Here is a 16,717-nt window from a genome sequence, read left to right as displayed (position 1 = left end):
GGCTGCCGCTGTTCTCACCTGCCCAGCCGGGCTATGAGGTCCCCCAGGGCCTGCTGGAAGCGAGAGGCCAGCGTGGGTCTGCCTCGCCCTCCCCTGGACTGGGGCTCTGCCTCCTGGAACAGGCTGCCCACCAGCTGTGGGGGTGAAGAGCTGAGCCAGCTGGCTGCTGGGGCCTGCCCATCCACCCTGCAGCCCAGGAGAGCCAGAATGGGCCAGCCCTTAGCATCCAGACCCTGGCAAGCTCAGCCCATGGCCCAAGGTGCCACAGACTTGAGGGCCAACCCTTGGGCAAGAGCACTCAGGGGGAAAAAGACAGAATTAGGGGAAAAAGTATGGAGCAGGTGGGGGCCTGGAAGGGCAGATGGGCACCTGGAGCTGGCTCTGGCCAAGCATCTCCACCACGGCAGGGTCCAGCTGATCCCGGTTTCTGTTTAAAAACTTGTGAACCTACAAGAGACCATGCAGGTGGGGAGGGAAGCGGAGAAAGGGAGGGGAGCAGGAACCAAGGAGGGGAGGCTGGGTATGGAGGAGAAGAATCTACCCTCTCCCCAAGTGACCTGAAAGGCTGCCTTGGTGATTTTCCAGTCCTTTAGCTAGCCATGGAATGTCACTGGACTTTCCATTCCACTCCATGGAAAGGTCCAGTCCCCAGCAATACCCCACTCTCCCCACTGGGGCTTTAACCTGTGCTAGTCAATAGCTTGACTAGACAAGAATGTTGCCTGCCTCTCCACGTTAAAACTTTTTTGATTTACATTTTTCTAGCTTTCTTGAACTCCTTGTATTTCTTTTTTGGGGGGCAACTCCTGGGTAGTTTGTAGTTTTTCTTCTCCAAGTCAAGTGTGCCATCTCCTTCAGGGAGAACTGATTCTCCCTCCTGTCCTTCCCTTTATTCCAGCCCCCACTCCCCCATCCCCAGTGCCTCTCCTCCTGGGGTAGGCATGCGTGCAGCTCCTTGGTAGGCATAGAACTCAGAAGGGGGAAAGGAAGTTCATTCAGTGAGCACCTACCCTGTGCCAGGCACCTGCCAGGCCATCTCCACATTAGTACATCTAAACCTCACAGCAATGCCAGAGCTTAGGTCTCCAAGCCCATTTCACAGGTGAGGAAATGGAGGCTCAGAAGGTGAAGTAAACTGCCAAGGTCATCAGGTCCCAGGCTTGTGCTCTGCCCACTTGTCTGGAGGGCCCCAAGGCTTCCACTCCCTGACCCCATTATTGTCACCTAGAACTCAGTAAACCATGCTCAGAACTGGGCAGGGCCCATGGCTCAGGCAGGGGCAGGTGTCCAAGCCTTGCAAGGGGCCTCCCCACACCCACTCCTCTCCGCTGTTGGGTGACTCAGCTTGGGAGGGGACACTGCCCTCGCTGATTCACCCTGGTCTGTCCCTGAGGCCAGGTACCTGGTAGGTGACAGTCCCTGCATAATGTTGCACGGTGAACACGGGCAGGGGCAGCCGGGGCTTGGCATAGCTGGGGTGGTCACCATGGTGATAGTGGCTCTTCTGGAGGAAGGTGTGGTCCGTGGCCTAGGAGAGGAGCCACGCGCTCCTTTCACGCCTCTGCACAAGCTGTCCTTGCCTGGATGGTGCCCTCTCCCGGTGAGCACGAGTACTGCCTACACTGACTATAAGGGTAGGTTTGGCTACCCTTATAGTAGCTTTGGAGGCTGAAGTGGTCGGATCGTTTGAAGTTAGGGGTGTGAGATCAGCCTGGGCAACATAGTGAGATCCCGTCTCTACAAAAAATTTTAAAATTGGGCCGGGCACGGTGGCTCACGCATGTAATCCCAGCACTTTGGGAGGCCGAGGCAGGCAGATCACAAGGTCAGGAGTTTGAGACCAGCCTGGTCAACATAGTGAAACTCCATCTCTACTAAAAATTAAAAAAAATTAGCCGGGCATGATGGCAGGCGCCTGTAATCCCAGCCACTCAGGTGGCTAAGGTAGGAGAAGCACTTGAACCCGGGAGGTGGAGGTTGCAGTGAGCCAAGATGGTGCCATTGCACTCCAGCCCAGGGGACAGTGTGAGACTCCATCTCAAAAAAAAAAAAAAAAAAAAAAAAATTAAGAATTAGCTGGGTGGGGCCAGGCGCGGTGTCTCATGCCTGTAATCCCAGCACTTTGGGAGGTTGAGGCAGGTGGATCACCTGAGGTCAGGAGTTCAAGACCAGCCTGGCCAACGTAGTGAAACCCTGTCTCTACTAAAAATACAAAAAAAATTAGCTGGGCATGGTAGCTTATGCCTGTAATCCCAGCTACTCAGGAGTCTGAGGCAGGAGAATCGTTTGAACCTGGGAGGTGGAGGTTGCAGTGAACCGAGACCGCACCATTGCACTCCAGCCTGGGCAACAAGAACCAAACTCCATCTCAAAAAAAGAAAAAAAAAAGAAAAAAGTAAAATTAGCTGGGAGGAAGGAATGATTGAGACCAGGAGCTTGAGGCTGCAGTGAGCTATGGTGGTGTCACTGCACTCCAGCCTGGGTGAGAGTAAGACCCCATTTCTAAAATAAATAAATAAATAAGTACAAAAAAAAGAAAAGAATGGCCGGGCGCGGTGGCTCAAGCCTGTAATCCCAGCACTTTGGGAGGCCGAGACGGGCGGATCACGAGGTCAGGAGATCGAGACCATCCTGGCTAACACGGTGAAACCCCGTCTCTACTAAAAAATACAAAAATCTAGCCGGGCGAGGTGGCGGGCGCCTGTAGTCCCAGCTGCTCGGGAGGCTGAGGCAGGAGAATGGCGTAAACCCGGGAGGCGGAGCTTGCAGTGAGCTGAGATCCGGCCACTGCAGTCCAGCCTGGGCAACAGAGCAAGACTCCGTCTCAAAAAAAAAAAAAAGAAAAGAAAAGAAAAGAGGCCGGGCGCGTTGGCTCAAGCCTGTAATTCCAGCACTTTGGGAGGCCGAGGCGGGTGGATCACGAGGTCAGGAGATCGAGACCATCCTGGCTAATACGGTGAAACCCCGTCTCTACTAAAAAAATACAAAAAGTTAGTCGAGCATGGTGGTGGGCGCCTGTGGTCCCAGCTACTCGGGAGGCTGAGGCAGGAGAATGGCACGAACCCGGGAGGCGGATGGAGCCTGCAGTGAGCCGAGATCGCGCTGCTGCACTCCAGCCTGGGCGACAGAGCTAGGCTCCGCATCAAAATAAATAAATAAATAAATAAATAAATGGGGATGGGGGGCTTTAGTACGGTTTTAGCAATCATTCCTGGGAGAATAGTCCCAGAATCACACGTGTTTGTATTTATTTATTTAATTATTATTATTTTTTAAAGACGGAGTCTTGCTCTGTCGCCCAGGCTGGAGTGCAGTGGCTGATCTTGGCTCACTGCAAGCTCCGCCTCCCGGGTTCACGCCATTCTCCTGCCTCAGCCTCCCAAGTAGCTGGGACTACAGGCGCCCGCCACCGCGCCTGACGAATTTTTTGTATTTTTAGTAGAGACGGGGTTTCACCGTGGTCTCTTTATCTCCTGACCTTGTGATCCGTCCGCCTCGGCCTCCCACAGTGTTGGGATTACAGGCGTGAGCCACCGCGCCCGGCCTACATGTGCTTTTAAGCAACTCTTTGAAAGATCACTTTCAGGCAGGGTGCGGTGGCTCACGCCTGTAATCCCAGCACTTTGGGAGGCTGAGGCGGGCGGATCACGAGATCAGGAAATCGAGACCATCCTGGCTAACATGGTGAAACTCCGTCTCTACTAAAAATACAAAAAAAAAAAAAAAAAAAAAAAATTAGCCGAGCATGGTGGCGGGCGCCTGTAGTCCCAGCTACTTGGGAGGCTAAGGCAAGAGAATGGCGTGAACCCGGTAGGCGGAGCTTGCAGTGAGCCGAAATCGCACCACTGCACTCCAACCTGGGCAACAGCGAGACTCCGTCTCAAAAAAAAAAAAAAAAATCACCTTCAAAAAGTAACTCAGTTGGGAATGATAGTAAGTCAGTTAAAACACACATAAACAAACACACACACACAAACACACACAGTAACTCAAGGACAGGTGCAGGTGCAGTAGCTCAGGCCTGTAATCCCAGCACTTTGAGAGGCAAAGGTGGGAGGATTGCTTGAGCCCAGAAGGTTGGAAACAGCCTGGGCAACATAGCGAGACTCCACCTCTATTTTTTTTTTTTTTTGAGACGGAGTCTCGCCGTGTCTCCCAGGCTGGAGTGCAGTGGCGTGATCTCGGCTCACTGCAAGCTCCGCCTCCCGGGTTCACGCCATTATCCCGCCTCAGCCTCCCAAGTAGCTGAGACTACAGGCGCCCGCCACCACGCCCGGCTAGGTTTTTGTATTTTTAGTAGAGACGGGGTTTCACCATGTTAGCCAGGATAGTCTCGATCTCCTGACCTCGTGATCCACCCGCCTCAGCCTCCCAAAGTGCTGGGATTACAGGCTTGAGCCACCGCGCCCGGCCTATTTTTTAAAATATAAAAATAAAACTAAAAAGTGACTTGGTTGGACGTTATTTTACTGAGCTAGTGAACATAAAATAGCAAGTGCATGGGGGAACTTGCCTAATGTTATGTAAATGAGAACTTGGGTTTAGGGTAACAATTCCAGGCTCAGCACCCACCGCGGACTCAGAAAATGGTACATGTCACATAAAATAGACCTAAGCGATATTGCTGAGCCTTGGAAAACCATGCTGGGGGATTCCAAAAGTGATCTTGGGACCTCAAAGACACTCATGACAAGTTTTAACAAAATGTTATGAAATGTGAACTGGGAGAAACAATCATTTATAAATTAACATGCTCTTAATTATTTAGTACAAGATTTTACATATGTATAAGTATTAAGAAATAAACATTATATATTAATGTGACCTGTTATTATATCATATTATACATGAAGACATGTATTACATTAATATGACAGTGATCAATGAACTATTACAATAACATATTTCACAATTTTACTATTATTTTTCACCTTTCATTTTCTTTTTTTTTTTGAGACCCGGAGTCTCGCTCTGTCGCCCAGGCTCATGCCATTCTCCTGCCTCAGCCTCCCCAGTAGCTGGGACTACAGGCGCCCACCACCATGCCCGGCTAATTTTTGTTTTTTTTGTTTTTTTGTTTTTTTGGGTTTTTTTGAGACAGAGTCTCACTCTGTTGCCCAGGCTGGAGTGCAGTGGCGCGACCTCGGCTCATTGCAACTTCCACCTCCCGGGTTCACGCCATTCTCCTGTCTCCGCCTCCCAAGAAGCTGGGACCACAGGCACCTGCCACCACACCTGGCTAATTTTTTGTATTTTTTAGTAGAGATGGAGTTTCACCATGTTAGCCAGGACGGTCTCGATCTCCTGACCTCGTGATCTGCCCGCCTCAGCCTCCCAAAGTGCTGGGATTACAGGCGTGACTGCAACCTCTGCCTCTCGGGTTCATGTGATTCTCCTGCCTCAGCCTCCCGCACCTGGCTCACCTTTCATTTTCAACCACTAATTGGGAAAATGTAGGAGGGTCGCCCCGTGTTCAGGATCTGTGGAAGTTATATTGAGCTTCCACAGAAACTCCCGCACCACATTCCAGCCTCAGCTCCTAGAGGCTCATGACCACCCCAGCAATCCCTGTTCCACAAACTCACCCACGGAACTGCGCAGGGATGATTTTGTATTTGGCTTTGCGTGCTTTTTTTTTTTTTTTTTTATAATTAATTATTTTTTTTGAAACAAGGTCTCACTCTGTCACCCAGGCTGGAGTGCAGTGGCATGATCATGGCTCACTGCATCCTTGACTTCCTGGGCTCAAGCCATCCATCCACCTCAGCCTCCCAAGTAGCTCTAACTATAGGCTCGCACCACCACACCAGGCTGATTTTTGTATTTTCTGTAGAGACGGGGTTTTGTCATGTTGGTCTCGAGCTCGTGGGCTCAGGGGATTCACCCACCTTGGCCTCCCAAAGTTCTGGGATTACACGCGTGAGCCACCGAGCTTGGCCAAGGCCTGTTTTTTTAAATTAACATTTATCTCCTGCTGCACTGCAGGTTGTAAGAGGGGAGAGACTGGGTCTAATTTTGTTCACCTTTTATCCTTAGCACAGTTCCTGGCACAGTTATTCATTCATTCATTATTTCCTTAACACGTGCTGCAGATAGAGCTCAAACCCTTCAGACAGGCACCCACCCTTGTGGAGCCCAGTCTAGTGTGGGAAGGAGTCAGTGAATGAATGGACGCTGTGACTGCATGTGGATGCGTGCTGGACGCTGTGACTGCATGTGGATGCGTGCTGAAACGTGAAACAGGGACGAGCCTGCTATTCAAGTCTCAGCAGGCAGGAGGCAGTCAGGAAGCTTCTGTGGAATGAGGGGCATGATGCCCTGGGGCTTGTCCCAGACTGGTCAGAAGCCTCAGTAGCCACCTGGCCACAATTGTGAGGGACCTGCAGAAGCACTTCATGAGCCCCATGCAGTCCCCACCACCTTGCCCATCGGGCACTATTGTCCCCCTTCTGTGGCAAGTACATGAGGAACCTCAGAGGACAGATGTCATGGTCAAGATCACCCGAGACAAGATGTGAATCCAGCTCTGCGGGAGCCCAGGGTTCTTCCCCTTCACTGCTGTTGTCCCAGGCTGTGCTGAGGAACTGTGGGCAGGGTCTCTGGATCCCATAACCATGTCCCCTCTGGGAGGCTCTGCCAGCTATAGCCTGGACACCCAGGGCCACCACCCCTTCTTCCTGACACTGGATGGGGGGTCACCACCCTGGGCCTCACCTGGGACAGCCATGTCTGGGCATCCAGGATACTCAGGAGGCTGTGGGGCTGGTCTACCAGGAGGTCCAGGCAGGATTCCCTCGGAGGCTGACGGACAGGCACCCAGGACAGCAACTCCCGCCGACACTCCTCCTGGGAATAGCCGGCATTTGGCCATTTCACAGGAGCAGGGATAACCCTCCTATCTTATGGAATAGTATATTGAGGCTCAGAAGACTGAGATGCCTCATGGAAAGGGGTCTTCCAGGCACAGCTCTCAGTTCCCAAATTTCCTTCACCAAGGATGGCTTCTGCCTGGGCAATGCCTAAGCGGCACCTGCCACGTTCACGCCCAATCCCCTTACCTCTTCCTGCGCCAGCAGCATCTGGCTGGAGAAGAGCTGCAGGCGCTCGCTGGCGAGGTTGTTGCACAGTTGCTCCAGGCCATTCACCCGCAGGGCCTAGGGGCGTACGGCAGTGAGGTGGGCACATGGGGCTGGCAGGGGCCAGCACACAGGCCTGTGCCCTTCCCACCACCCCAGAGGCTTCCTTCATTCTGGCCAGGGCGTAGGGATGAGTAATGCCCAGGGCTGGTGCTGTGTAGCCAACAGGGTCAAGTCCAAAGGCTCCAGCACAGCACATGGGCTACCTCAGCCCCGCCCAGCCCAGCCACAGGTCCCTCTAGTTGCCCACACCCCTGCCCTCTGCTGCAGCACTCCTGCGAGCCTTCGGGCCTCCTGTCACAGCCATCCTGTGGCTTGGAAGGCGCCTTTCCCTACTAACTAGCAGGCTGGCTATCAGAGTCCCGCATCCTCATGAGCAGGACTCCAGGCTGCTGCCTCCAGGAAGCCTTCCAGGCTTCCTCCTATAGGGATTACAGGCGCCTTCCTCTGTGCTCCCTCAGCACTCTCCTAGGAAGCTTCATGCAACTTTGTGCACCCTTGAAACACACACACAGGAGCTCGGCTGCATACACAGGCCACCGTCACCGCCAGCCTCAGGGAGGGCACGGTCACGAGGACACACTGGAGTGTGGGACAGAACAGGGGGCCATGAAGAGTGCCCGTCCAGAGACTGAGGGCAGGGGCCACCTCTTCTCCCTCCAGCCCCCTCCTGGCTGTCCTGAGGCAGCAGGATCCTCTGTAAAGGGATGTAGAGTCTCTGCCAACTCAGACTGATGGGGGACTCTCCCTCTTCCCTTTCCTCCTAGCGTGCGGGAAGTGGGGTTGTGGGCGGGCCCACCCTGGGGCCTCTGTCTTTCACTGCCTTTGAGGCTCCTGTGTCTCTGCAAGGCCAGGGAGGACAGGCCATGCTGAAGGCAGGACCGGCCAGAGTGGGACAGAACGGCTGCCCCAGAGCACACAGCTCTCTCATGGACCATCTCCATTAAGCCTCTGAAACTCACAAGGTAGGTCCTGCTGGGATTTCTAGTTTATAGATGGGCATGCTGGACCTCAGAAAGGTTCATTCACTTGCCCAAGGCCACACAGCTAGTGAGTGGCAGGACCACTTCGAACCTCTGCTCTGTCTGCTGCACTAAGCAACTCTTCCCAGTGGGAGGACAGCACGGGCCAGGCTGGGGCTTGTGGTGGGCTCCAGCCATCCCAGAGAAGCCAAGAGCGCTCCCAGCCCAGGCTGCCCAGCCCAACACCAGAGAAGGGAGCAGAGGCCATGCTTGGATGAACGTGGGTGTGGGGCGGGGGGCATTGTCCTCTGGAGGTGAGTGGAAGCAAGAACTCCAAGGTGCGCAGCCAGTCCGAGTCCTCAAGAGATTCTAAATCTCCAGAGGCAGCCCTGCTCCTTTTCCTCTCCATCCCTGCACCCCACCCCAGCAGGCTCAGCCCAGCAGATGCAGAAGGAGCCCTGAAGGCGCCCTGCCAGACAGGCAAGCACCTCGGGAGCACCCCCAGGGAAGCTGGAGCTGTGGGGGTCCCAGAAATCCATCAGAATTATATGGGTGCCCCCTTTTCTGGGCCCCACCCCAAGGGGTGACCTCAAAGCCGTAGGCATCCACGACAGTGATGGTGCCAGTGCTGCCTTCCTCCCCTGGTGGTGCCAGCCGTGCATTGGTCCGCCTCAGAAGCTGGTGGAAGAGGCGCGAATACAGGGCCTTGGCCAGGGCGTCCCTGTAGGCATGGCGGGAGGTGAGCCACATAGAGCCGTGCCCCGGGCCCTGCTCTGACTCTCACCCGTCTCTAGGGTCACCTGGCATCAATGGCGCCTTCCATGGGCAGGGATCGCGAGACCTGGCCATAGGGCGTCTCCTGGAGGGCAGAGGAGGCACAGCTGGTGTGTCAGGCCCACAGCCCTCAAGGTGCTTACTCAGTCTGCGGGTCGGCCAGGCCAGGCCCCTCTCCCCAGGACCCTCGGGCTCACCGTGACCCTCCTGGTGACAGCCCCCTCCAGGCACTCTGGTGGTACCCGCAGCAGCCGGGCTGCTGTGTGGATCTCGGCCCAGCTAGACACAGCAGCCACCTCCTGGGACTCCCGCTACACAGCGAGGGAGGGACAGGGAGAGCTCTGCTTCAGGAACGGACACACTCCCCAGGCAGGGCAGGCCAGGCTTTGCCCGGCAAGTGGCCCTGTCACCCAAAGGGGAGATATGTCACATGAGGAGATCTGGGCCGTTAGGAGCCAGGCTGTGGTTCTCAGGGCCCTGAGTTCAAGTCCTACTTTCCCTCTTCGCTGGCAGACAGCTCTGGCCAGGCTCCTTCCTTCCTGCGCCCCCATGGCCTCACTGCTAAAGGGGAAGCAGTAACCCTTGCTAGGGGGATGTCTCACAAACTAAATTAGAAAACAAATGCAAAGTGATCTACACAGTGCTGGGTACATAATAGCTGCTTGTTCACTTCTTTTATTTTTTTTGAGACAAGGTCTCACTCTGTCACCCAGGCTTGAGTGCAGTGGCACGATCACGGCTCACCACAGCCTCCACGTCCCGGGTTCAGGTAATTCTTCCATCTCAGCCTCCCCAGTAGCTGGGATTACAGGCACATGCCACCATGCCCAGCTAATCTTTTTTTTTTTTCTTCCAAGACCGAGTCTCGCTCTTGTTACTCAGGCTGGAGTACAATGGCTCGATCTCGGCTCACTGCAACCTCCGCCTCCCACATTCAAGCAATTCTCCTGCCTCAGCCTCCCAAGTAGCTGGGATTATAGGCATGTGCCACCACGGCCGATTAATTTTGTATTTTTAGCAGAGACAGGGTTTCACCATATTGGTCAGGCTGGTCTCGAACTCCTGACCTCAAGTGATCTGCCCATCTCGGCCTCCCAATGTGCTGGGATTACAGGCATGAGCTACCAGGCCCGGTCTGATTTTTTTTTTTTTTTTTTTTTTTTTTGAGATGGAGTCTCACTCTGTCACCCAGGCTGGAGTGCAGTGGCACGATCTCGGGTCACTGCCATCTCCGCCTTCCTGGTTCAAGCAATTCTCCTGCCTTAGCTTCTCTAAGTAGCTGGGACTACAGGCACGTGCCACCACACCCAGCTAATTTTTGTATTTTTAGTAGAGATAGGGTTTCAGCATATTGGCCAGGTTGGTCTCGAACTCCTGAGTTCAAGTGATCTGCCCGCCTTGGCCTCCCAAAGTGCTGGGATTATAGGTATGAGCCACTGTGCCTGGCCTAATCTTTTGATATTTTTTGTAGAGACAAGGTTTTGCCACGTTGCCCACGCTGCTCTAGAATTCCTGAGCTCAAGTGATCCACCCACCTCGGCCTCCTGAAGTGCTAGGATTACAGGCGTGAGCCACCACGGCTAGCCTTTTTTTTTTTTTTTTTTTTAAATAGAGATAGGGTCTCTCTATGTTGCCTAGGCTGGTCTCAAACTCCTGGCTTCACACGATCCTCCTGCCTTGGCCTCTCAAAGTGCTGGGATCACAGGAGTGACCCACCATGCCTGACCATAGCTGTTCATCTAATGCCATCTTAGGGGTGGCAGCTTAGAGGCACAGACATTGGGAGAGTGGAGAAGCTCTAGGTCTCAGCTTTCTCATCTACACAGTGGGGATCTACCTGCTTCTCAGGACAGCCCAGCGCTCTGTAGTCTCCTACACACAAGCATTTGGCGTCATTACCACTGCCCTGATTCTGCAGACCCAGCACCCCGGATGGCCCCTGCCCACAGAGAGCCCACCTCTGAGGAGGAGAAGCAGATGTTGCCCAGCTGCAGGACGGCGGCCAGCACAGCCCAGATGGCATTCAACTCCTCCGGGCACAAGCCCAGCCCCTGCAGTGCCTTCACCAGCCCCTCAAAGTCCTGGGCATCCTCCTTGCCTTGGAGCCTGCAAGCCTGGCCCTGCAGGGCACAGCAGGGGTGAGGGGGTGGGGCCTGCCACCCCATAGCCTCCTGCTACTTCTCAAACCTCTGGGCCAAGATCCTCCTCTGGGCAGGCCTTCTCCCCGCCGCACCACAAGGGCTCCCCATACCTGGTTGAGGTAGTAGTAGGTCTCCGGTCCCTGCAGGGAGAGCCGCTCCCGCTCTATGGAGTCCAGCCCTGCCAGCAGCTCGTAAAAAACATGGAAGCTCCGCTCAGCCTGGGCCTTGGGGGCAGGACTGGCTTAGGGGCTCGGTGCCCTAGGGGCTCAAAGGCCACACCCTGACAGTGGCACCCTCTGCCCTTCCTACTCTGGGAACTGGGGAGGCGTGGATAGAAGGGCCGCCCTTACCTGAAACACCACCCTGGAGGTCTCAAGTAGATAATGAGACACAGAGGCTCCCACGATGACCCCTCTGGGGGCACAGAAGATGGGTGTGAGTGCCCAGGATGCAGACCACCCAGGGGCCTCGTGCACAAGAAGCCCTACCAGAGTCTGGACCCCAGGGAAGAAGCCCAAGGACCCAGCAAGGGTAAGTGATTGTAGGTGCCCCCTGTAACCCTGCCACTCACTGCTGTAGGTAGAGGCAGAAGACCTGGCCGAAGCGGCTGGCATTGGCATTGAGGATGGTCTTGGCATGGCCAAAGCTGCTGAGTATGGGCAGCACATCCTCCACCTGTACAAGGAGGGGTCTTCAAGCATCCCTGGGCAGCAGTAGCCCCCACCAGCAGGCATCCCAGCTAGGGGCAGGTCCAGGGAGGCGTCAGTCCCATCAGAAAGGGCAGTGCCTTCAGCTGACCCCAGGAGACGCCAGAGGCCTGGAGACCGCCCCTCTCCTGGCAGAAAGAAGGAAGATAATCCCTCGGACATGGTCAGCTGTCTCCTGGAGGGAGATAGATGGCCAGCCTGGCCCTCACCTGACACCCTCGCTTCCGCGTCTGATCCTGCTCCAGGCTGCTTAGGAATTGCACGATCTTTTTGGAGGCTTCTGTCTTCCCTGAGCCGCTGTGCCCACTGCAGCGGGAGGAGCCAAGGATGTGTTGGTTGGTAGGGTCTCCAGGGAGGGGCACGTAGGACCACCCCACTGAATCCAGGAAGTGGGATGTGCCACCCAGAAGTGACAGCTAGCCTGGAGAGACCCCCAGAAATGTGGAAAGATAGTCCCAGAGCATGGAGAGACCCAACAGAAAGAAAAGTCCCCAAGATGCCACATTCCAGGGGCTCATGCGATGATTTCAGCTGGGAGCTCGGCCCTGTGGAGTCCAGAACTGTAGCCCGGCAATGGAGCAGACCAGTGGCTTCCAGGGAAGACCTCAGGCTCCGCCCCACCAACCCTCAGTGTGGCCCATGGGTTCAGCCACGCAGGACGGCCACCACTCACCGCAGGAGGATGCATGGGTCCTGCCCAGTATGCTGAGCCAGGTCATAGGCTGATGCCACGATGGCAAAGATATGTCTGAGGGAGATGAGAAGGTTGCCAGACATGGGGACCTGGGACCCTCCGAGGTGTAGCAGAGGTACTCACAGGCCCTGGGACCTCATCAAGGGGACATGCAGGGACTGGGCTGTCTGGGAGGTGAGCAGAGGGTCAGTGGGGCAGTCACATACGGGGTGGTGCTGAGGGCCTTCCTGGGGTGGTAGCTTGCCTGGACCTCAGGTGAGAAGAGAGGCAAGGGCCGGTGGGGGTTCAAAACAAGCAAGAGGGGCCCCCCAAAAGTCTGGGGAGGAAAACAAGGTGTCATCAGAGTGTGGAGGGAGCAGGGGGAATGTAAACAGAGCTCAGCCCCCAAGTCCCACTCTGCAGGGCTCCAGAGACGGTTCAGCGCCCAGCCCGGAGAGGAAGAGGAAAGAGAACCTCTAGGGGTGCTGGGGAGCCCTCTGTCCCCAGAGGAAAGGGGATCCCGGCCCACTGTCCCTCCCCGTGGCTCCCCATACATAGATTCGGCCCAGGTGAAATCTCTTCTTGAGGCACAGCAGCACAGAGCTGTCACACATCAGCCTGTGGGGACAACAGGGTGGAGGGACAATAAATTGTGGCTGCAGGAGGTTGTGAGTTAGTTCTGCTACCCACTGCAGGGACACGTCCGGCAAGTCATTCAACCTCCCAGAGCCTGATCCATAAAATGAGGGCTGGGCTGTCAAGTAATGGGGAGGCTACAAGTAGGGCTGGCGCTGACCCAGAAGGAAGCTTTGTACTAATAGAAAGGCAGTCCTGGGGAGGTAACATCTGTCGCCCCTCACCTGCCCCTTCCTGCCAGGAGGGTTCAAGCCCATCCTTCTAAGGATTCAATAAGGGTCTACACGCAATTCATAAAGATGAGGGCAGGGTGGGTATGAGGAGCTGTGAGCCGAGGATGGCAGCTTTGGCAATGAGCCCGCTCACCGCAAGCGGGCCAGGTCCTCCATGTCTTCTAGGCCGTCTCCGAGGCTCCTGCCCTCGGCACCGGGGAAGGGTGGCGCCTCCAGGCCCGGCCCGAGGCTTAGCTCCAGGTCCCTCTCCAGCACTGCCTCGTCCTCATCCTCGGGTTCCCACCGCTCCCTCAGGGACCCGCGGAGGCCCGGGTCTCCCTCCTGCTGCAGGCGGGTCTCCAGGGCGAGTCGGGGCAGCAGCACAGCGGCGCCAAGCCTAGGACCCTTGCGGGGACCGGAGCCCTGCGCCCAGTGCACCGGGGGCTCGTCGTCCAGGGTCTCCGACTCCGCCTCACTGCTGGAGCCGCTCTCGTCGAGCGAGGGCCCGTCGGGGGCAGTCGGGGCGAGGAGGGAGCCGCGACGAAGCCCGGACACCCCTTCCTCACTCGCCCTGCGCCCCTCACTGTGCCCCCCTGCCCCTGCACGAGGCCAACTTCGGCCTTTCCCGGTGGGGGCATCTGTGGACGCTTCTTCAGAGCTGCGGCTGCTCGACGCCCGCCCTGCCCTGTGGATCCTGGGGAACACGACTGCGAACTTGGGATCTGGAGTCCCGTCCTCCTGATCGAAAGGGTCGTCGGGGACTGGGCTTGTCCGGACCTGCGGGGGGCGCGAGAGGACGCCAGGAGGAGCCCTCGGCCTACCCCCAAGCCCTGCTAAGCCGGCCAGGCGCAACGCTAGACGGTGCCGCAGCCCGGGCTCAGGGCCCCGCCCCTCGCCCCCTCTCTCGTGGTCCCGCCCCTCGTCCCCTCTCTCGTGGCCCCGCCCCTCGCTTCCTCTCCCATGACCCAGCCCGTCGTCCGCTTTCCCGCGGCCCCGCCCCTCGTACGCTTTTCCGCGGCCCCACCCCTCGCTCGCCCGTGGCCCCGCCCCCTGCCCCTCGCCCTCTGGCGGCCGCGGCCGCAGCCGAAGCCGCCGCCGCAGCCAGCGCAAGAGGCCCAGGGCTCGCGCTACACTCAGGAGCCGCTCCTTGAGGCCAGCGCGGCGGGGGCCCACGGCCTGGGAAGTGGTGCCTGGCGGGGACCTCGCGAGGAGCCTGCGGACCACCAGGAGGGCCGCCAGCGGGGCTGGGTCCTCCGGCCCCACTCCCGCTGGGGCTCCTGCTTCGCCCTCCCCTGCCGCCGCTGGCACCCGCCCCGCCGCCTTTCTAACCGGGTGGCGCGGAGCCCGGGCCGTCGAGGCCTGCATTGTTTCAGGCTTGGCGCCCCGCTGCGCCCGGTTGTCGCACGCGTCCTGGGCCGGCCCGGTATCCCGAGGAGCCCGCGAGCTGCCCTCGAAGGTCCTGGAGGCCATAGCTGCCCGGGGGCCCCGTCCAGGTCCGGTCTCCAGCAGACTCGAGTCGGAGTCGTCCCCGGAATGCTCGCTGGCTCCAAGGGGCCCCGTCCCCGACGACCCTTCCCGGCCCCAGGGATCTGCGCGGGGCCAGTTGCTGTCCAGGCTGTCGCTGCTTGGCTCCAGCGCTGACTCCGGCCCGGTTTTTGTCCCTTCCGAGCCCGTGACCCTAGGCTCCAGGGTGGGCCGCAGCTCCCGGGCTCCGATGCGCTGGCTGCCGCTCTCCTGGGCCTCGCGGGCTTCGCTGTCCGGACGGGAGCTGCCTCCGTCCCCACCCGACGTGTCCCCATCGAGGCTCCGGGGCGCCCGGCGGCCCCGCTGAGCCGAGGGCCCCGGATCTTTCCCCTTCCTCCTACGGCGGCCGCCCCGCCCTTCTCCTCGGGAGAGGCTGCCTTCCTCCAGGCGCCCCCTGCGGCCGCCCCTGGGCCCGCGTCCCTCACGCCGCGCGCTGCCTTGCCTCTCCTGGGCCTCTGGGGGCGACCCAGCCCCTGGGCGTCTGCAGCCGCCGTTCTCCTCTGCGATGGGCTTCCTGCGGCCACCAGCAGTCCCCTGGTCCCCGGCGGTGGCGGGCTGGGCGGCTGGTCTCGCCCTGACCGCCTGGCCGCGATCGGATCGTCGTTCCTGGCTGGGCGCGCCGTCCGCGCTGGCCGACCCCGACTCCTGCTCCCCTGAGGCCGGCCTCCCGGGCCTCGCCAGGCGCTGGGGCGCTTTGCCCTGGTTCCTGCCCATGGCTGGCCCAGAGGAAGCGGGCTTCGTGACGCCCGGGTCCTCTCCCCTCCCTGGGGATCTGGCCGCCCGCGGTGACCCTCTGTGCAGTGCACTACCTCGGCTCTGCTCTCGCAGGGGCTACAGGCTCCTTCTACTCCCCAGCGTGCCCGCCTTACAGGACCATCAATAATGCAGAGGGCGGCGGGTCCTGACCCCCTCGGCCAACAATAGAGCAGAGGCTCCCAGGAAACAGGAGACGCTGCAGCTGCGGACAGGGCAACCGTGCCACCGGGAGGCGCTGCCAGCCAGGCCAGCCTGGCACCGCGCCAGACTGAGGGGGCCCATGCTCCATTCCCACTTCAGTGCTTGCCCAACAGGGAAGGGCCCAGAGAACCTGTCTGGACCTCTTCCTTCTGGGGGTTCCACGGGTCTGGGACCAGGCCCACCCTAGCACATGGCAGCACTCCATGAGTCGTTAGGGTGTTTGTTCTTTTCAATTGTGGAATAAATACAATTTACCGAAAAGTGGATAAAACATAAATGTACATCTTGAACTGGTGTAAAACATGCCTGTCTACATCCTTGGAGTTATGGAACAGAATCACACCCCATAAATTCCTGATTGCCCCAATGTGTGTGTTTTTAAAATACCTATTTTTAAAACAGGTAATACATTCACATCATTCAAACATCCAAACATCACAAGATAAAAGTCTCCCATTCCTGACCCTCAGCGTACTCAGTGTTCCCCTGAGGTTACCCATTTCTGTATTTCCTTGCAAAACTTTCCATGCTGGCCGGGCGCGGTGGCTCACATCCGTAATCCTAGCACTCTGGGAGGCCGAGGTGGGCGGATTACGAGGTCAGAAGATGGAGACCATCCTGGCTAACACGGTGAAACCCCGTCTCTACTAAAAATACAAAAAAAATAGCCGGGCGTGGTGGCGGGCGCCTGTAGTCCCAGCTACTCTGGAGAGGCTGAGGCAGGAGAATGCTGTGAACCCAGGAGGCGGAGCTTACAGTGAGCTGAGATCACACCCCTGCACTCCAGCCTGGGCAACAGAGCAAGCTCTGTCTCAAAAAAAAAAAAAAAAAAAAAAAAAAAAAAAAAAAAAAAACACTTTCCATGCAGGGAAAAGCAAATATATTTTTCCCATTTAGCATAAGTGGCAGCTTATGTAGCTCAGGGGTCTCCACTTTGCCTTTTTCACTTAACAATGTAACCTGGTGATTTCATAATAATACCGTAAAAAACCAGC

At 57.3% G+C, this 16,717-nt stretch overlaps 1 protein-coding gene across 11 annotated transcripts in view; it reads right to left on the bottom strand.

The window, feature by feature from the left end:
- Positions 1-16,080, bottom strand: part of MYO15B (myosin XVB) — a 38,294-nt gene extending 22,214 nt beyond the window's left edge. For 3 of the 11 annotated variants that reach the window (XR_003723880.2, XR_003723879.2, XM_028836789.2), the window contains exons 1-17: positions 13,396-16,080; positions 12,948-13,011; positions 12,621-12,730; positions 12,394-12,468; positions 11,930-12,026; positions 11,585-11,688; positions 11,364-11,427; positions 11,124-11,237; positions 10,831-10,992; positions 9,070-9,183; positions 8,899-8,957; positions 8,687-8,819; positions 7,059-7,154; positions 6,715-6,846; positions 1,403-1,528; positions 370-447; positions 19-134 (exon numbers count right to left, since the gene is read on the bottom strand). Coding sequence is in view for 9 of the 11 variants with exons in the window: in XM_028836789.2 (XP_028692622.2) it covers positions 19-134; positions 370-447; positions 1,403-1,528; positions 6,715-6,846; positions 7,059-7,154; positions 8,687-8,819; positions 8,899-8,957; positions 9,070-9,183; positions 10,831-10,992; positions 11,124-11,237; positions 11,364-11,427; positions 11,585-11,688; positions 11,930-12,026; positions 12,394-12,468; positions 12,621-12,730; positions 12,948-13,011; positions 13,396-15,479 (3,728 nt within the window). In the remaining 2 variants the exon portion in view is untranslated. Of the gene's footprint in view, positions 1-18; positions 135-369; positions 448-1,402; positions 1,529-6,714; positions 6,847-7,058; positions 7,155-8,686; positions 8,820-8,898; positions 8,958-9,069; positions 9,184-10,830; positions 10,993-11,123; positions 11,238-11,363; positions 11,428-11,584; positions 11,689-11,929; positions 12,043-12,391; positions 12,469-12,620; positions 12,731-12,947; positions 13,012-13,395 lie in introns of all 11 variants that reach the window. The other 8 variants (XM_077972779.1, XM_028836790.2, XM_077972780.1 and 5 more) reach the window with 8 other exon arrangements.
- Between the last annotated feature and the right edge of the window lie 637 nt (positions 16,081-16,717).

The sequence above is a fragment of the Macaca mulatta genome, chromosome 16, assembly GCF_049350105.2.
Source record: "Macaca mulatta isolate MMU2019108-1 chromosome 16, T2T-MMU8v2.0, whole genome shotgun sequence".
Taxonomy (NCBI): domain Eukaryota; kingdom Metazoa; phylum Chordata; class Mammalia; order Primates; family Cercopithecidae; genus Macaca; species Macaca mulatta.
The sequence above is the reverse complement of the archived record's forward strand: the minus strand, read 5'-3'. Positions and strand labels throughout refer to the sequence as shown.